The sequence below is a fragment of the Balaenoptera acutorostrata genome, chromosome 2 (genome assembly GCF_949987535.1).
Source record: "Balaenoptera acutorostrata chromosome 2, mBalAcu1.1, whole genome shotgun sequence".
NCBI lineage: Eukaryota > Metazoa > Chordata > Mammalia > Artiodactyla > Balaenopteridae > Balaenoptera > Balaenoptera acutorostrata.
This window is the reverse complement of record NC_080065.1, coordinates 2,238,596-2,259,166: the sequence shown is the minus strand read 5'-3', so window position 1 is coordinate 2,259,166 and position 20,571 is coordinate 2,238,596. Positions and strand designations below refer to the sequence as shown.

Below are 20,571 nucleotides of genomic sequence, written 5' to 3'. Positions count from 1 at the left end.
AGGAAGGGTAACGGATAGTTACTGTTTAATTGGTACAGAGCTTCTGTTGGGCCAGTTGAAAAGTCCTGGAGATGGATAGGGGTGATCATTGTACAACTCTGTACACTAAACCACGGTTAAAATGGTAAATATTATGTATATTTTACTACAACTTAAGAAAAATGTAGAATGAAAAAGTTAAACTGTCTTCGGATGTTTATTTTTCCATAGTCCCAGGGAAAAACACAAAGGAAGTTAAGTTTTTCTTGGAGGGGTTCTCATTGTAGGTGTTCCCTCATTCCTCATCTTGTTCCATCGCTCTCAAGACCCTCTTTGCTTCAGCGCCCCTTTCTTCATTTCCGGCAATGCACATGGCCACCCACTTTCGGGAAACGTCACTCCTAGCCAGTCAGCTGTGCTGTGTAACAGCCACGAAAACTCAGTGGCACATAGCAATGCGTGTTTACTTCTTTCTTAGTGTTTGCAAGTGAGCTGGGGTTTGACTGGCCCGCTATGATGCTGATGTTGATCCAGTCAAGATGCAAAACAAGTCTGCAACCCTGAGGACCCTTCATGGTGCCCTGTTAGAGTCATACCTCCCTCCCTCCCACCCTCACCCTCCCTTCACTCCTGACAACCACTAATAGGGTCTCCATTTCTATAGATATAATTTTGCTGTTTCAAGAATGTTATATAAATGATGTGGAATCTAAAAAAAATGATACAAATGAACGTATTTACAAAACAGACTCACAGACATAGAGTACAAACTTATGGTTACCAAAGGGGGAAGGGGGTGGAGGGATAAATTAAGTGTTTGGGATTAACATATACACACTTCTCTATATAAAATAGATAACCAACAAGGACCTACTGTACAGCACAGGGAACTCAGTACTCTCTAATAACCTGTATGGGGAAAGAATATGAAAAAGAATGGATGCACGTATAACTGAATCACTTTCCTCTACACCTGAAACAAACACAAAGGTTGTAAATCAACTATACCCCAATATAAAATAATTAAATTTTAAAAAGAATGTTATATAAATGTAATCATACAGTATGTAACCGTTTGGGATTGGCTTTTTTCATTCAGCATATTTCTCTGGATATTCATTTAAGTTGGTCCATGTATTACTACTTTGTTCCTTTTAATTGCTGAGTAGAATTTCATAGTATGGAGGTACCATAGTTTGTTTAACCATTTACCCATTGAAAGGCATCTAGACTGTTATAGTTTTGGGCTCTTAGGAATAAAGCTGCTACAAATAGTAGTGTACAGGTTTTTTTGTGAATATAAGTTTTCACTTCTCCAGGGTAAATGCCCAAGAGTGCAATGGCTGGTCATATGATAGTTGCATGTTTAGCTTTTCTTAAGACACTGTCAACCTGTTTTCCAGAGTGGTTGCCTCATTTTACAGTGCCACCAGCAATGTGTCCGTGACCTAGTTTCACCACAACCTTGCCAGCATTGTCGTCATTTTTTATGTTAGATATTCTGATAAGCATGTAGTGATACCCCATTATGATTTCAATTTGCATTTACCTAATAGCTAATAATGTTGAACATCTTTTCATGTGCTTATTTGCCATCTGTGTGTCTTTTCTGAAATGTCTTTTCATGCATTTTGCCTATGTTCTAAATAGATTTTTTTTTTTTTTTTGACCGTGTTGGGTCTTCGTTGCTGCGTGCGGACTTTCTCTAGTTGTGGCGAGCAGGGGCTACTCTTCTTTACGGTGCGTGGGTTTCTCATTGTGGTGGCTTCTCTTGTTGTGGAGCACAGGCTCTAGGTGTGTGGGCTTCAGTAGCTGCAGCACACGGGCTCAGTAGTTGTGGCTCACAGGCTCCAGAGCACAGGCTCAGTAGTTGTGGCTTGTGGGCTCTAGGGCACACAGGCTTCAGTAGTTGTGGTGCATGGGCTTAGTTGCTCCACAGTATGTGGGATCTTCCTGGACCAGGGATCGAACCTGCTTCCCCTGCACTGGCAGGCAGATTCTTAACCACTGCGCCACCAGGGAAGTCCCTAAATAGATTTTTTAATTTGTTTACTATTGAGTTTTGAATGTTCTCTGTCTGTTCTAGATATTAGTTCTAATTTGCAGATTGCAAATATCGTCTCCTCATCTGTAGCTTGCCTTTTCATCCTCTTAACATGGTTTTTCTTGGAGCAAAAGTTTTAAATTTTAGTGAAGTCCGATTTATCAGTTTTTCTTTTTATGGATCGTGCTTTTGGTATCAAGTATAAGAAATCTTTGCCTGGCCCTACATCTTGAAGAATTTCTATGTTTTTTCTAAAAGTTTTAGTTTAATGTTTTGCGCTCAAGTCCATGATCATTTTGAGGTAATTTGTGTACAAGGTATGAGTCTTAGTTCAAGGTTCATTTTGTTATCTGTAGCTGTCCAGTCGCTTTAACACCGTTGCCTATTCTTCTAATAATACCATGCTGTTTTGATTACTGCAGCTATACAGCGAGCCTTTAAACTAGCTGAACTGATTCCTCCCACTTATTTTTTTAAAATTAATATAATTTATTTTGTTGAGAGGATTTATTTAGGTTTACAGAAAAATTCTGCAGAAAGTACAAAGAATGACCATATACCCCCTCAACCCTTCCTCTCCAGTGTCTCCTATTACTAATATCTTGCATAAAAGTGGTGCATTTGTTACAATTGTTGAGCTAATACTGATACATTAACCAAAGTCTCTAGTTTACATTGCTTTTTTTACAGGTCTTTTTTATTGAAGTATAGTTGCTGTACGATACTGTATAGGCTATAGGTGTACAATTAGGGATTCACAATTTTTAAAGGTTATGCTCCATTTATAGTTATTGTAAAATATGGGCTCTGTACCCCGTGTTGTACAACGTATCCTTGTAGCTTATTTTATACCTAGCAGTTTGTACCTCTTACTGCCCTGCCCCTAGCTTGCCCCCCTTCCCTCTCCCTGCTGGTAACCACTAGTTTGTTGTCTGTATCTGTGAGCATGCTCTTTTTTTGTTATATTCACTGGTTTGTCTTCCTCGTTTTGAGTCTCCATTGTCTGGCCCTGCCCTGCGTACTAGACTCAGCTTCATGGCAGTGACGAGCATTCTTGGCTTTGGGCTTGCAGGTGGGAGCCCTCCCTCGGCTGTGCGCTGTGCTGCAGGTGCTGCGGGAAGAGCGGGACCAGTGTCTGCAGGGACTCGCCGAGGAGAGGGCCAGGCACCCGGCCCCAGGTACGTGCACACCTGGGCCCACTCTGGGATGTGCGTTGCGTCCAGGTCCACTGGGTTGGGGGCAGGTAGGGGCTGGAGCAGCTGCGTCCTTTCAGAGAGTAAGCTGAGGGGAAGGGCCTGGAGTGACCCTGGTGGCCAGTCTATACACACCCAGAGAAACCACGCCTCTCTTTGGTTCTCTGAGTTTGTGGTTACAGCCAGGGTTGTTGAACCATTAGCTTCTGCATGATGACTTCACCAAGGTAAGCGTTTGGTGAGAGTTACTTATCAAGGCGGTGTACTTCTCACCCATTCTTTCACCTCTACTGCTAGTTTGATGGGAGAGGCAGCGTGGGGTCTGGAAAACTTGGAGTCCATTGCTGGCTGACCCTCACTGGCTGTGTGAACACAGACAAATTATTTAACCTTCTGAGTCTCGCTTTACTGATCTATAAAACGCAGGTGATAAAGTCTACATCAAAATTATAAAGTCTACATCAGAATTATAAAGATATATGAGATATATCTATTATAATGTATAATGTAATTCTACATCAGAATTATAAAGGTATATGAGATATATGAGATAAAGTATGTTAATACAGGTGTTTCTTAAATAGTATTAAATATTTGTTATTATTAGTCAAGACTGTAAATATTGTTAATTTGATATTTACATGTTAACTTTACTTCTATTCCCTTCCTTCACTTATCTGCTTTGCCTGCACTCATCTAAGGGCAGGGAGGGATGTAGCGTTAAGAGAAGAATCCTTTACAGACAGTCAGACAAAGACTTGTACAGGCAAGGTCTGAGCAGCACGGGTTACAGTAGCCAACAGGTGGAAACAACCCAAGTGTCTGTCAGCTGACGAATGGGTAAAGAAGATGTGATCTGTACGTACGACAGAACAGCATTCAGTCTTAAAAAGGAATGAAGTACTGATACATACTACCACGTGGATAAATTTTAAAAAACGTGAAGTGAAAGAAGTCTGTTGTAAGAGGCCATGTGTTATATGATTCTACTTGTATGAGATGTCCAGATTAGACAAATTCATAGAGACAGAAGTTAGATTCGTGGTTGTCGGGGGCTCAGGGGACAGGGCTGGGGAGTAACTGTGTAGGAACTGCCTTTTGGTGGTGGTGAAATGTCTACAACTGGATAGAGGTGCCGGTCACACAACACTGTGAATGTACTAAATGCCACTGATTGTACACTTTAAAATGGCTAATGGTTAATTTTATGTGATGTGAATTTCTTTTTAATAGACTTTATTTTTTAGAGCAGTTCCCTGCAGAGTGGAGCGGAAAGTACAGAGCGTTCCCACATACTCTCTGCTACTCCCTCCCACCCAAACACAGAGCCTCCGTCACCGTTAGCATCCTGCACCAGGTGCTACCTTTGTTACAGCTGATGAACCTACACACCATCGTCACCCAGAGTCCACAGTTTACATTAGGGGTCACCCTTAGTGTTCCTATTCGGTGGGCTTTGAAAAATGTATGACTGCACGTATCCACGATTATACCACCATACAGACTAGTCTCTCTGGCCTGAGAGCCCTCTGTGCTCCACCGATGCAGCCCTCTCTCTCCTCTAACCCCTGGCAACCACTGATCCTTTTACTCTCGCCATAGTTTTGCCTTTTCCAGAAAGTCATATAGTTGGAATCATGCAGTGTGTAATCTTTTCAGGTTGGTTTCTTTCACTTGGTAATATACATTTAAGGTTTTTCTCATGTCTTTTCATGGCTTGGTAGCTCATTTCTTCTTTGAGCTGAAGAATATTCCACCGTCTGGATGGGCCACAGTTTATCCATTCTCCTACTGAAAGACATCTTGGTTGCTTCCAAGTTTTGGCGATTCTAAATCAAGTTGTTCTGTGCAGACATAAGTTTTCAATTCATTTGGATAAATACCAAAGAGAATGGTTGCTAGATCGTATGGTGAGAGCATGTTCAGTTTTGTAAGAAGCTGCCAAACTGTCTTCCAAGTGGCTGCACCATTTTAATTTCCCACCAGCAGTGAATGAGGGTTCCTGTAGCTCCACATCCTTGACAACATTTGATGTTGTCAGTGTTTTGCTTTGTTTTTTTAATTGTAGTAAAATACACGTAACACAAATTTCACTGTCTTAACCGTTTTTCTTTCTTTTTCTTCCAGTTTTATTGAGATATAGTTGACATACAGCAGTGTATAAGTTTAAGGTGCACAGCATAATGATTTGACTTACATACATCATGAAATGACTGTCACAAGAAGTTTAGTGAACACCATCATCTCTTATAGATGCAGAGTTAAAGAAACAGAAAAAAATGGTGTGACGAGAACTCTTGAGATTGCTCTCTTAACAACTTTCACATATAACACACAGCAGTGGTAACTGTATTTATCAAGCTGCACATCACATCCCCTAGTTCTTATTTATCTTATAACTGGAAGTTTGTACCTTTTGACTACCTTCCTGCAATTCCCCCCAGCCCGGCCTCTGGTACCCACAAATCTGATCTCTTTGTCTATGAATTTGTTTGTTCGTTTTCGAAGTATAATGGACCTACAACGCTATGTTAGTTTCTGATACAGAACATAGTAATTTAATATTTCTGTACGTTTCAAAATGATCACCAAGACAAGTCTAGTTTTGATGTGTCACCGTACGAAGATATTACGTAGTTACTAACTCTATTCCCCACTCTGTACATTTCATACCGGTGACTCATTTATTTTGCAGCTGGAACTTTGTATCTCTTAATATCCCTCACCTATTTCTTTCCTCCCCCACCCTGCCTCCCTGTGGCAACCACCTGTTTGTTCTCTGTAACGTGTTTCTTTTTAGTTATGTTTGTTCATTTGTTTTATAGATTCCACATCTATAAAATCATAGAAATCATAGTGAAATCGTATAGTATTTGTCTTTGTCTGACTTATTTCACTTATCATAATACCCTCTAGGTCCATGCATATTGTCACAACTGGCAAGATTTCATTCTTTTTTATGACTGAGTAGTATTCAGTTGTGTATATATGTACCACGTCTTCTTTATCTGTTCATTCATCTGTTGATGGGCACTTGGGTTGCTTCTGTATCTTGACTATTGTAAATAATGCAGTGAACATAGGGGTGCATGTATCTTTTCTAATTAGTGTTTTTGTTTTCTTTGGATAAATAGCCAAGAGTGGAATTGTTGGATCATATGGTAGTTCTATTTTTTAAGTTTTTGAGGACTTTCCATAGTTTCTCCCCAGTGGCTGAAGCAATTTATATTCCCACCAACAGTGCACGAGGGTTCCCTTTTCTCCACACCCTCGTCAACACTTGTTATTTCTTGTCTTTTTGATAATAGTCATTCTGACAGGTGTGAGGTGATATCTTGTGGTGGTTTTGATTTGTGTTTCCCTGATGATCAGTGATGTTGAGCATCTTTTCATGTGCCTGTTGGCCATCTGTATGTCTTCTTTGAAGAAATGTAGTTTAAAAAAACATGTAAATTTCATCAACTTAACCATTTCTCAGTGTACAGTACAGTCATGTTAAGTTCACATTGCTGTGCACCCAATCTCCAGAACCTTTTATCTTGCAAAACTGGAGCTCTATACCCATTAAACAACAACTCTTTTCCTCTCTTCCATTATCCCCTGGGAACCATCATTCTACTTTCTGTTTCTATGGATTGAATGGTTCTAGGTACCACAAATAAATGGAATCATACAGTATTTGTCTTTTTGTGATTGGCTTATGGTATCTCATTGAGGTTTTGATCTGCATTTACATGATGGTTAGTGATGTTGAGCATATTTTCCTGTGTTTCTTGGCCATTTGTATGTCTTCTTTAAAGAAACGTCCTTTCAAGTCCTTTGACCATTTTTAAATAGGGTTGTTTGGTTTTTTGTTATTGAGTTGTAGTTCTTTATATATTCTGGATATTAACCCTTTATCAGATATATGATTTGCAAATAATTTCTGTCGTTCTCTAGGTTGCCTTTTCATTCTGTTGATTGTGTCCTTTGATGTACAAGTTTTTAAGTTTGATGTATAACCTAATATATCTAATTTTACTTTTGTTGTCAGTTCTTTTGGTGTCATATCCAAGAAAGCATTGCCAAATCCAATCTCATGAAACTTCCTCTAAGAATTTTATAGTTTTAGCTCTTACATTTAGGTCCTTGGTCCATTTTTGCGTTAATTCTTATGTGTGGTATAAGGTAAAGGTCCATCTTCATTCTTTTGCACATGGACATTCAGTTTTCCCAGCACCATTTGTTGAAAGACTGTCCTTTTCCCATTGAATGGTCTTGGCACCTTGGTAAAAAATCACTTGACCATGTATGTGAAAGTTTATTTGGGGGCTCTCTTTCCTATTCCATTGGTCTATATGTCTGTCTTTATGCCAGTACCACACTGTTTTGATTACTGTAGCTTTCAAATGGGTTTTGAAATCAGGAAGTATGAGATCTCCAAATTTGTTGTTTTTCAAGATGTTTTTAACTATTCCCAGGTCCTTTGAGATTCCATTAAGAATTTTAGGATGAATTTTTCTATTTCTGAAAATACTATTAATTAAATAAATATTAAATAAAGTATTTCTGTCATTGGAATTATTAATTTTTTTTGGCTGTGCCGTGCATCTTGCGGGATCTCAGTTCCCTGACCAGGGATTGAACCTAGGCCATGGCAGTGAAAGCCCATAATCCTAACCACTAGGCCACCAGGGAACTCCCTGTCATTGGGATTTTGATACAGATTGCATTGAATCTGTAGATCACTTTGGGTACTATTGACATCTTAAAAATATTAAGTCATCCAAGCCATGAATACAGGATGTCTTTCCATTTATTTGTGTCTTTAATTTCTTTCAGCAGTGTTTGGTAGTTTTCAGTGTGCACGTCTTTCACCTTGTTAGTTAGGTTTATTCATAAGTATTTTATTCTTTTTAATGCTATTGTGAATGGATTTGTTTCATAATTTCCTTTGTAGGTTGTTCCTCACAAGTGTATAGGAATGCAACTAATTTTTGTGTGTTGATTTTATATCTACCCTGTCACTTTGGTGAGCCCATTTGAGGCATCATTAGGGTTTTCTACATATAAGATCACATCGTTTGCAAACAGAGATAATTTTACTTCTTTCCTCCAATTTGGACACCTTTTATTTATTTTTCTTGCCTACTTGCTATACGCTAGGGCTTCCAGTACTATGCTGAATACAAGTGGCAAAAGTGGGTGTCCTTGTCTTGTTCCTGATCTCATAGAAAAAGCTTTCAGGCTTCATCATTGAGTATGATGTTCACTGTGGCCTTTATATATATGGCCTTTATTATATTGAGATAGTTTCCTTTTATTTCTCGTTTAAGTGTTTTCTATCATGAAAGGGTGTTGAATCTTGTCAAATACTTTTTCTGCATCAGCTGAGATGATCCTGTGGTTTTTGTTCTTCATTTTGTTAATGTGGTGTATCACATTGAGCAATTTTCACATTTCGAACGATCCCTGCATCACAGGAATAGATCCCACTTGGTCATAGTGTATAATTCTTTTAATGTGCTGTTCAATTCAATGTGCTAGTATTTTGTTGAGAATTTTTACATCAATGTTCATCAGGGATATTGGTCTGTAGTTTTCTTTTCTTGTAGAGTCTTTGTGTGGCTTTGGTATCAGGGTAATGCTGGCCTCATAGAATGATTTTGCAAGTGTTTCCTCCTTTACAGTTTTTTGGAAGCCTTTGAGGAGGCTTAGTGTTAATTTCTCTTTAAATGTTTGGTAGACTCTATCAGTGAGGCCATCTGGGCTTTTGTTGTTGGGAGATTTTTTATGACAGATTCCATCTCCCGACTAGTTAGAGGTCTGCTCCGAGTTTTTACTTGCTCACGCTTCCGTCTTGGTAGGTCGTGTGTTTCTGGGAATTGATCCTTTTCATCTAGGTTATCCGGCTTGTTGGTGTACAGACCAGAGAGATCCTTTTGCAGTACTCTTATCTCCAAGTCATGGCCTTTGTTCTTGAAATCCTTGGGCTGTTGGTCGTCCACTTTCTCGTGCCCCATGCCCAGGCCGGTGACTGCTTGCCAGCCCCCCTCCCACCGTGCTCAACCCTCCCAGGAACCTGGCCGCCACCCAAACCGCTGCTCCCGCTGTGCCGCTGTCCTCTCAGCTGTGTCCGCCAGACCCTCCCCTCCCCTCCCTTCCTGTCGCGCTTCTCGCTCCCTGAAGACAACGGTCTGCCCTCTGGTGGCGATGGCAGCGGCGTGTGTGTGGCTGCAAGGGGGAGGCAGCCCCATCTCTGTATTTTCCAGAAGAGAGAGAGAGGAAGAGGGGTGCAGGGGAGGAGAGGGGGAAGGGGGAGCCCAGGCTTTTAAATTAGGCTGTGTGATCTTGAACAAGTCCTAATGTCTCTGGGCCTCAGTTTCGACATCTATTTTATGGGGTTGGTGTGAAATTGAAAGCATTCATTCAAAAAATAGTTAGCACTTCTTGTTGTGAGGTGAGAATGGTGAGGAAGGAGGAGCTTGGACTCCTCTCTTATGGCTTGGGAATGTGTTTTTGCACATGTGGCAGAGACTTGATAAGCGAGCGTCACCAAATAGGGGTTGGTTTCTTAGACATCACAAAAGATCCAGAGCTGGCGCAGAGTTCCCAGGCGCCCGCAGAATCCGGATTCCTCCTGTCTTTCTGCTCAATGTGTGGCATTCGCCTCCTGGTCGTAAGGTGGCTGCAGCACCTCCAGGGAGGAGGGGGGAGTATTCTGGGGGAAAAGAGATGAAGGTCGTGAGTTCAGTTCTAGACACACGGAGTGGAGGCTTCAGAGGAGGGCCGGGCTGGGGAACGCTTCTGTTTGGCTGGCAACTGAGGCTGAGGTTGCAGGAGGAGAGGGTGAGGGAAGGGGAGGAGGAGAGGGCCCAGGAGCGGCTTCGGACCCCCGAGGGGGCTCCGAGCCTGACCTGGGGGCCCGTCACCCTGTGGCTGCCGACCTCACACTGCAGTTCCTGGGAGGCTGCGAATGTGCCCAGGTTGACCGACCTGGACCAGGTGTAGCCATCTTCTGTCCCCAGGGGCTCCCACGTGGTCCTACTTGTGCACCCAGGGCTGAGAAGGCGCAGTGGGACTCCTGCCGGGTTCTGCCGTGAGCTCCCGGGGGAGACCGCGCTCTCCTCGTGTGCGATGGGGCTGTGCGGCACACGCCGTAATTGCAACTGTGTCTGGCCGGGCCGCGCAGGTGGGTGAACGGGGCCAGGCCGCCCCATCCCAGCACAAAGGCTCAGGCCGCGTGGATCTGTTTTGCATTTTGGCCGTCTGCAATTTTCATTTAGGAAAAGGGGTCTGTTGTTTTGAAAACCTGGTTTAAAAGCCCCTGAGCCAGAAGACTTCTGAGTCTTCTGAAGTCTTCTGAGGACCCGGACTCCTGGGAAAATCTTCAGGCCTGTTCTGCTGACAGGTTGAGAAAGCTGAGCCAGAAGACCCATCGTGGAGCTTAGAACCGACGTGGTGGCCGCGGGGGGAGATTCCCTCGAAGAATGAAAACAGGAGAAACAGCAAAGGCGTAGAGCCCTCGGTCAGGCTCCGCCCCGCGGATGCCCATCAGGACCAGGTTGCGGGGGCGGGCCGGGGCTGGGGCCGCCTGGGGGGTCCGGCCCCGTGACCTCCTCTCAGGGGCACGACTCCTGCAGTCCTGGGCGCCAGGGCCCACAGGCCCTCCGTCCCCAGCAAGGCTCTGTCTGGCGCCTGAGGCGGGGAGGGGCCGGCGGACGCTCTGGGGGGGGTGTAGGTTAATGGTTAAGCTGCCCGGCCTTCCCTGCGGAGGAGGTTAATGTCTGAGCGCCGGAAGAGCCCCAGGAGACGCCGCTCACCGAGCTGGCGCCAAGCCCGGCGCACTCACCACGCATAAAAAAGCACCTCTTCAAAAAAAAAAAAAAAAAAAAAGCACCTCTTCAGCTGTTCACTCACCACGCATAAAAAAGCACCTCTTCAGCTGTTCCGGGTTAGGTGGCCACGGCCTTCGGAACGTTCTGTGGGAACATTTCAGGGTCGCCCTAATAGCTCGTGGCGTGCTCTACCCGGCTATTTATTGCTCTGTTTTCAGAAGCTGATACCCCCTCAGAGCTGGCTGGGTGAAGGGCTTTGCCTCTCCCTAAGGGAGAATGTTCCCGAGAGACAGTGCAGTGGCAGGAAAGATGTGGGCTTAGCAGTTTGGACAGACCTGGCAGGTGTGCTGCTCTGTCACTTAGGGCCGTGTGACCTTGGGCAAGACCCCGATCCTCTCTGGACCTTTGTGTCCTCGCCTTCAAAATGGGGACACAGCATCCCCTTTTCCTCTTGTCTCTGCCAGCTGGTTGCCCACTCCCGAAGAACATGGGCTGGCTTCCAGCGGGTGGCGGGGGGCAGTGCTTTTTTAGTGAGGTGAAATTCACAATATCAACCATCCTAAAGCAAACAACTCAGTGGCGTTTGGTGCATTCACAGTGCAACCGCCACCACCTCTACGTAGCTCCAAAGCATTCTCATCGCCCCAAAATAAAATCTGTACCCGTTGGGTAGTCACTCCTCATCTTGCCCCCCACCCCCCGCCCCTGGCGACCATGCACCCACTCCCTGTCTCTGCTTTCGCTGACTCTGGACTTTCACAACGAATGGGGCCACGGTCCGCGACCTTTGTGTCACCTCCTTCCACTAATGCTTCCAAGGCTCATCCACGTGGTGGCACTGCTACCAGTGTGTCTTACGTGCTGGCTTTTAATGCAGTTTCTCTAACAAACATTCCAGTCCTTTTCTGGCTTCTCCTGGCAGCCAGGCAACCTGGGACCTCCCTCCCCTGCCCAGAGCCTAGCTCTCTTCACCCTTTCCTTGGCACTGCTGATCTGGGCTCGTTTTTCAGAAACAAGTAACTTATGTTCATGTAGCATTTTCAACATATTTTTTCAGTTCTTAAAACAACCTGTGCAGTAAAACAACCTGTGCATTGTCATCCCCACTTCACAGATGAGGAAATTGAGGCTCTTAGAGGCACAGGATGACCCAGAGCTGAAACAGGACTCTCAGCCCATATCTTCTGACTGCAAATCCTGAGGATTGTCTATTTTACAATCCAGACTGAGCTGAGAGGGACTGATATTCTCATCCTCTCAAGAAAAGATTGGCATTTGAAAAAAAAAAAAAAAGGGAGAAAGAGATTGTTGATACCAATTAATGTCTATTTAGTGTGAGAGGCGGCGTGAAAGGCAGCGTTTCAGCCAGGGAGGACTAGGAGGGCTCTTTGGGCCGGGTGCAGTTTGTACAGTCGGGGGAGGGGAGGCTCAGCGTCCGGTGCTCAGAAGCCACCTTGAGCGAGACTCCCGGAGGGAGAAGAGCCAGCCTGCCCCAGGGAAGCGGCGCTCAGCCTCACATTCACAGGGTCCTTCGTCTCGTCCCAGGCAGCCTCCTAATTGCATGACCCTCTCTGCTTGAATACTCTAGGGGGTGGGCACCCCACTACTGCCCAGGATAGTTCTGTGGAACGGTTTGTGCTTCTTGGTTTAAAGAGGAACGCCCCCAGACTCGTTGCTGTCCCTCCTGTGCCATGCTTTTAAACGCCGTCGCCACCCTGGGCCTTCAGTTCCTCTAACCCACGCTGACCACCTCTGTGTGTGGTCCAGCCATCACAAGCAGGGCAACGCCTAAATACCGTAAATACTGCAAAGCCAAGGAGACCGCCCCAGGTTGCCCCTGGGGGTGGGCTCAGAAGGCAGAGGAGGCATGATGCAGCCAGGAAACAGGCTGTCGGTCCTGCCCATCTGGACGTGTTCCCGTAGCCGTTTCTCCTCTGGGCTTTCCTGCCATCTGGGGCGAGTGGGCAGCAGGGCACTCATGCCTCTTTCTGGAACCTTCTGTGTTCCTGCTCATCACGTCACCCCTTGTCTCCCTAGTCTGGGGGAAGTCTTGCTCTTTTTCTGTTTTCTCCCAAGTGTTTTGATTACACCAGAATTCCTCTTTATCCCCCTGCCCCAAGGGACCTTTGGAAACCCAAGTCAGGGAGATCGTAAGTTTTCCTGCCCTCCTCGGAGACTGTGAACTAGTAATCTGAGGAGGAAGGACGGAAAAAAGGAAAAAAATAACCAGGAGGAAAAAAAGATCCACTGCAAACACAAATCATTAATTCCCACCAAAATCCTGGGGGACGTTACTATGCCCATTTTATAGATGAGGAAAGTGAGGCTCGTAGAGGTAAGTGGCGTGTCCAAAGCTCAGTCCGTCTCCACCACACTTCACTTCACCGAGGATGCCATGCTGTGCCGTGGGCGCCAGGCAGGCACCCCCCTGGCCCCTCCAGATGACGTCTGTGGTCCCGTGGTGTCTCGTCTTGTTTCCCTCCTTGAACCTGCACACCCTTCCATCCCTTCCCCTCCAGCCAGGCAGTCAGTGTCAGCAGGTGACTTCAGAGATGTTGGAGGGTTGGGGGGATGCCTTGGGGCCTGCTTGCCCTGCAGCAGCCAGTTTACGTTCATTCCAGCCCTGCCCTCCCAGAGGCGCTGAGCCCTCGCTAGTGGCTCTGTTTACAAAGCTCCCTATCCTTTACCTCATGGGTTCCCCTCAACCCTGGCTCAGGCACTGAGCTTTGCTGCTCTGGGTCTAAAACACCCAGCCCCCCACAGTGACCCGAGTTCTGTGCTTCGTCCCTTCCGAGCCAGAGCCCCAGGGGAGGCCAGACCAGGACGCCCCCCTCCCTTTCCTGCTCCACTTGTGCAGCCTTCCCCGCACTCAGAGCAGGAGCCTGTGGGGAGTGGGGTCTGAGGCCCTCCACTCACACCCTGGAGCAGCAGAAAAGGGGTCCCTGCAAGCAGCCAGGGGGCCGCACAGACCCCCTGCTCCCCCGGCCGTAGTCCCTCCAGCCCGCTTGCACCATGTACCTTATGTACTGTGGTTTCCTTAATATTTTTTCCTTTAAATCAATTGGCTGACTTTTTTTCAGCACACTGTACGTTAGCTCTTAGGCTTATTCATCATACCTGACTGCAGCTCTGGAATCTTCGACCAACCTCTCCACCTTTCCCTGCAACCCCAGCCCCTGGTAACCACCATTCTATTCTCTGCTTCTGTGAGTTTGACTTTTTTGGATTCCACATACCAGGGAGATGATAACAGTATTTGTGTTTCTGTGTCTGGCTTACTTCACTGAGCATGACGTCCTCTAAGTTCGTCCGTGTTGTCACACATGGCAGGATTTCCTTTTTTTTGTTTGTTTTTGGCTGTGCGGCGTGGCACGCAGGATCTTAGTTCCCTGACCAGGGATCGAACCTATGCCCCCTGCAGTGCAGAGTCCTAGCCACTGGGCCGCCAGGGAATCCCAGTAGGCTGAATAATATTTCGCTGAATAAGATTTCACTGTACTTTTCCTTACCCATTCACCCTTTGATGGACACTTAGGCTGTCTCCATACTTTGGCTGTGGCAGATAACGCTGCAGTGCGTGTGGGGTGCAGATCGCTCCTGAGATAGTGACTTCATTTCCTTTGGGTGTGTGTCCAGGGCTGGGATTGCTGGGTCATATGGCGGCTCTAGTTTCATTTTTTGAGGAAGCTCCATGCCGTTTTCCACAGTGGCTGCGCCAACTTACATTCCCACCAACAACGCGTGAGGGTTCCCTATTTTTTCAACTGACTTTTTATTTTAACTTAGCCTCATCCTAAACAGTAGTAACCCTCAAAGTCACAGCTGTGATGTGCTTCTTCTGTAACCTTTTAATGCGTATTAAGTTCTCTTTTTAAAAATGTACAGCTGTTACAGTTAAAAGTGTCCCACCATGTACCAGCCTCAGGGGCACACTGCCACCATGTGCTCCTCACACGCTGGCCCCCTGGGTCTGTGCCCAGACGGCGAGGCCAGGGCTGGGAGAGTGGCCACGGCACAGGGCTCGGGACGTGAGAGAGGCCGTGTGGGGTCAGCATCCAGGCCTCCTACCGCCAGTGGTCAGCCCGGCGGTGGGATCTCAGCTCGGCCAGTCCTGCTGTCACCCTGCATGCCACTTCGCCTCTTGGGGCCTGGGTTCCTCGTCTCTGCCGTGGGACAGCAATGCTACTCGACGCCCGCGGCGCATGGCGACTGCTGTGTGTCCAGCACAGGGCTGGACGGCCCCTTCCCAGCCTCTTCTCCCTACTTGGCCGATAGGAAGGGCATGGGTGTGAACCAGCTGTAGGGGGGCCCCGCTTCCCTCCCAGCCCCCACCAGCCGCTCCCGCCCGGCCTTCTGCCAGCACAGGCCAGTGTCCCTGTGGGCCCGGCCTGACATGCCCCAGCTCAGGAAGCCCGCCAGACACCCTGGCCCCCTTCCCATCTGTCTGGCCAGCCGGACACGGGTCGTCCGGCCTCGTGGACTGGGGCCATGGGCCAGTGCCCTGGCTGACCTGACCAGCCTCAGCCCTGAAGCCACTTGTCCCAGAGTGAGGGAAGAGGCTCCTGTGTGTTTCCGCAGTGGGGAGATGCCCCGCCTGCTCCCAGGAGGTGTGCCTGAGCCGGTGGGGCCTCTTCAGAAGCAACGAGGCCGTGGGGTCCCCTCACGCTCCAGCCTCCAGGTGCGGGAGAACTCAGAGTAGAGGCAAACCGTGCTCGTCTGCGCAGGGCCCTCAGGACCGTGCCGCTGTCCCAAGGGCGTCCGGGGGCCTGGTGAGCCACGTCCGTGGTGGGAATCTGGAGGACCGGCGCCCAGAAGTGGCAGAACCCTGCCTGGGTGCCCAGGGGAGTTTCAGGAAGAGAGACGGTCCAGCCCGCCCTCGTTCAGGGCGCACTGTGAGAGCTGGGGTGAAGCCTCGGGAATATCCAAGGGGGTCTCAAGCCCCACGTTGCTCGAAGGATGCAGACACCTGGCCCTTGGACACCTGGATGTCCTCACTGTCCTTGTGGGAGCCCCATCCAGGCCCCGCCCTGTGTGCCCGTGGCGGCTCTCCTCCATCGCCCTCCCCTCCCCTCCCCGTGCCCGGGGCCACAGCCTCCCTGTCCCTCCCGGGGCTCTCCACCTCCAGAGCCCCCCAGACACGCTCCTCCAGGAAGCTGGGGCGGATGCCCTGGAGACAGGCAGGTGGGCGGAGCCTCCCGGCCCCTCCATTCCTGGCTGTGTGACTCCAGGAACCTGCCTCTCCCTGCTCTGCCGCTTCGTTTGTAAACCGAGGACAGAGCCGGGCGCCCGGCAGCACTGCTGTGCATTCAGTGAAGCACGGAGTGACTCCTGCTGGGACTAAGGCAGAGCTGGTGGCAGAGAACCGGAAGGCCAGGACCTTAGCGCGGGGTTCAGAAGTCAAGTGGGCGTCACGGCGAAAGCCCATTTACAAGGGATGGGCGATGGGGAAGGGAAGGGGCCGGAGGCTGGGGCGTTCATCCGTTCCTTAGACGCTTGTGGGCGCCTGTGCCTTGCCCAGCCCTTGCGGGCACAGGCGTCCGGCAGTCAGGAATCAGACAGGTTCCCGCTCTCCCGACTGTCTGCCCGGGGTGGGGGGAGCCGTCTGCGCCCGGGCACCAGGAGGAGCTGCCCCCCCGCTGTGACCTCCCTGGCCTCTCACCGCCATCTTGGATGTGCTCCTGGGAGCCCAGGGCTGGTCTGAGCCAGGAAGCAGGGCCTTCGCTGTGGGGAGGTGCAGTGCGAAGATTCTCAAAGCAGAGCCTAATGACACATACAGCAGCGCCTGTAGGGAGGTCTTCACATGCGGATTCCTGGGGCTCAGGATGATTGAATTAGAACCTCCCAGGTGATTCTGATGTCCACTGCAGGATCAGAGCCTCTGAAGTGGGACAGATCATCAGGGGACTTTACATGGCGTGGACGAGGGTGTCGAGGAGGATATTGATGCTTTGAGCCTGGTTGTTACCCTGCGCTTCACAAAAGCTGGGCATCAGCCATCTGGGAACCCAAGGGCCCCTTCAAACCACACGCATCCGCCAGTCCCTGGAGCTGAAAACTGCCCAGCAATTCAGAGGACCCAGCCTGGCCTGCCCTCCCCCTGCCAGGATGAGACCAGAAAGGGCTTGGGGAGGACGGCAGGAGGGAGCTGTAATTCCCCTGCACCCACTGAGGGCCGGGCTTTCCGTGTGAGGTTGATCTCCTCCTCCCCCGGACAACCTCAGGAGGAAGGCATCTGTTTCCCCCGAAAGAGCTGAGGAACCGGGCTCGGGCAGCGAGTGTGTGGTGAGGCAGATTGGAGCCCAGGTCTGTGGGCCTCAAGGGTCTGGGTTCTCTCTGAAGGTTGGGGCTCCAGGTTAGTGTGGTCTGCTCTGTGTTCCCCAAACCAGATGTGGGGTGACTGCTGACCTCATGGGTGTCAGTCACCTCGGCTCAATTTACGGTCTGCTCCAGACCTCCCCGGGTGATGCCCTCCCAGGTGGCATGGGCCCCCAGAAGCCTGTCACAGGAGCAATTTCCCTGGTCTTTCTTCCCCTGGGATCAACTTTGGGAGAATTGGTGGGTGGTTATGTTAAATGATCATTTTTAACAGAGTATAATCATAACTCACGGGCAAATACAAAATGAATACCTGCCAAACAGTGTACCTAAGTAATGAGAGAACCAGTAAGATACTACCACTGGTTCACAGGAGAACTCAAAGTACTGTACGTATAAGGCAGAATGGTAAAATGAATTTACAAATAGATGCAAAACTGGCTGAAAACAACTATGTATAAATTGTAGATAACTGATAGTCATGCAAATGCAAAGGAGGAGATAGAAATGTGGATTCAAATGCCTTTGGACAGGACATCAGTTGTCTACAATTTATAGAGTTGCAAAATAGCTCAAAGACGTAAAAGGCCAGAGATCCACAGAATCAGCTAACCCAGAAGGCTGTGATTAGACAACGCCTAGTTTTGCTTTGAAGACACCTGATAATCTTTTCATTTCCAAGCCTTTCAGTTACCAGAAGTGGGCCACAGATCTGGCTCTGAGCTTCCTAGCAACCAAACAAAGCAAAAAGGAAACAGCCTCAAATTCAGTGTTTATAAGGACAGATGTATACTAGTTGTTCACCGTAAGTTCAGCTTCGCGTTGCCTTGAGACCATGTTCTCCTTTGGGGGTGGGGGGGTAGGGGGCCTCATCAAGGGAACCCAGTGAGGTGAAAGCAGCATCCTCAATGACGTTCCTACCACAAATGCAGTGCTGCTTCCATAGCCAAGGCAGCGGTTCTCAGAGTGTGGTCCCAGACCAGTAACACCAGCCTCCCCTGGGAACTTGTTAAAAATGCAAATTCTCAGGCTCCACCGAGACTTTGGGGGTGCGGTCCCAGCCATCTGTGTTTTAACAAGCACTCTGGATAATTCTGATACAAGCTGAAGTCAGAGTCATGGGACGAAGTTCTCAGCCCTGCCGTCACGGTAGAATGACCCAGAAAGCTTTAACACCGCATCATGCCTGAGCGCCACGCAGGACCGATGAAATCAGGGTCCCTGGAGGTAGGGCCCGGTTAGGTATGTTTTTAAAGCTCCCTGGTGGTTGTACTGTGCAGCCAGGAGGCAGGCTCACTGCCATGGAGTCAGCGGGTGCGAGCAGAGGCCAGGAGATGCCCCATCTTCTGCTCTGGAGGAGCCCAGCCCTGCCCTTGCGAGGCTTCTGTGAGACAGCGTGTCCCTGTGTGTCTTCAGCACCGAGCCCTCACCGTGTAGATGCCGAGGCCACCGCCCCAAAGGTGACAGGGCCCATTAGACGCCGTGGTTCCTGGTCACGGGAGTGCACCTGGGGGGACACCGAGGCGCGGGTGCCGGTGCTGGTGCCACGGTGCTGGGGAGGCCCTGCGTCCACGCCGTGACCCGCCTGACGCCGCTTCTCTCCTCGGCAGGCTGCCAGGGGCTGTGGGACAACACGAGCTGCTGGCCCTCCTCTGCGCCGGGACAGACGGTGGAAGTGGCCTGCCCGCGGTTCCTCTGGATGCTCGTGGGCAGAAACGGTAACCGCCCAGCCCAGGGGCCCAGCTGGGAGGCTGTGGGGCGGCCCCCGGGGTGGGCCTGGGCCTGGAGGCGTTGGCCGAGGAGACTTCTCTGGCGACAAGGAGTGAGTGGAAGGGTGGGCGTGTCCTCGTTGGGGACTGGAAGCCTTGACTGGGGAGGTGCGGTGTGGCCTCAGTTGTCAGGGCGCCAAGCAAGGGGGCTGGGGGCCGCAGACTGGGGAAGTGGTGAAGGAGGCCAGGCTTGCTTCTCTCTGCCCAGTGCCCTCATCAAGGGGCTCCCCTCCTCCCTTCCACGTTTCTGCCCCCTTAGCGCCCGGGGCCCTTGCTCCAGCCCTCGTGGCTGGGTCACACCGGGCCCAGGCTGGCCTTCCAGGACACTTACTTCCCCTGTGCCCTCTCGGCCAGGCCCTGCTGGTGAACTCTGGCCTCCCTGGAAGCTTCTGGCAAAGCTGCAGTTTATACGGGTTCCCTTCATTTCAGGCAAGGAAGTGAGGAGGTCGTCTCAGACAGGGGACGCGCAGGGACTAACGCTGGCTAAAGCCCTGTCACGTGCCAGGCATCTTTAGAGATGTGAGCTCGCTCAGTCATCACAAAACCCCTGCAAACCACAGACCTTTTCCCTGCGCTTGACCCAGTTACGGAGTAAAAAGTAACAGCGTCTACGAGGGGTTTAGCCGTTGCCCTCAGGTTCACAGCTGGGAGGTGGGGAGGCGGGGACTGCAGTTTCTCCTCTATGCCACACGGTGTCGCTGTGGGGCTGCAGGACCCGCCACCTGCCCGTCGGCACGGAGGCGCTGCCCCTTGGGTGCGATGCCCGGCGTCCGGGGCTGGTTGGGGGACGGGGCTGAGGGTGGGTGGATCATCTCAGCCTGGGTCCCACTGTGCTCATACCCAGCAGCAGGTCCAGGGCATCGGCCAGCCCAGGAGCGTAGGTCGGGACAGTCCAGCCTCAGGTACCGAGAACCATCCTCCCACCACCCCTTCCCTCCCCTGGAGCCATCTCGGGTCCGGGGTCTGGAGGAAGGCTTCTCGGTGGTGTCCCGAGGGTTCCAGGGCTCCCCAGCCAGGGCAAGGACGGAGCACCCAGTGAGGACAAGCTGGTGCTCCAGACCCTTCCTTTTGAAAGAAGAAAGAAACAGAATAGATTAATTCTTTCTCAGGGCACCCGCTACATGGGCCCAGACGGAATGAGTGTCTGTGTGACTGGGGAAACTGCAGGCTGGATTCTGCCTCCAGATATTTGTCTGTCTGTGCCAGGGCCTAGAATGTTCCATCTAGGATGCATTCCTTTGATGCTTGAAAGGGCACTGGTGTTCCAGAGTTTCTTATTAAAAAGCACACTTCCTGAGTGGGGTCAGGCCCTGGCTTTTTTTCCCTTCTGTCTTGGTGGGAATGGGAGCCTTATAGCAGCAGAGATTCCTAACCTGACTAGGGTCCTGGGGGTTTTTGAGAATCAGATAAAAGCTTTGGCCTGGCTCTTCCCCAGACTGCACACACGTGTGAAC

General features: G+C 49.5%; 1 protein-coding gene across 1 annotated transcript in view; it reads left to right on the top strand.

The window, feature by feature from the left end:
- LOC103005092 (secretin receptor) overlaps positions 1-20,571 on the top strand; it is a 63,271-nt gene that overhangs the window by 9,381 nt on the left and 33,319 nt on the right. The window contains exons 2-3 of the mRNA XM_057539982.1: positions 3,096-3,201; positions 18,959-19,066. Coding sequence (XP_057395965.1) covers positions 3,096-3,201; positions 18,959-19,066 — 214 coding nt within the window. The remainder of the gene's footprint in view (positions 1-3,095; positions 3,202-18,958; positions 19,067-20,571) is intronic.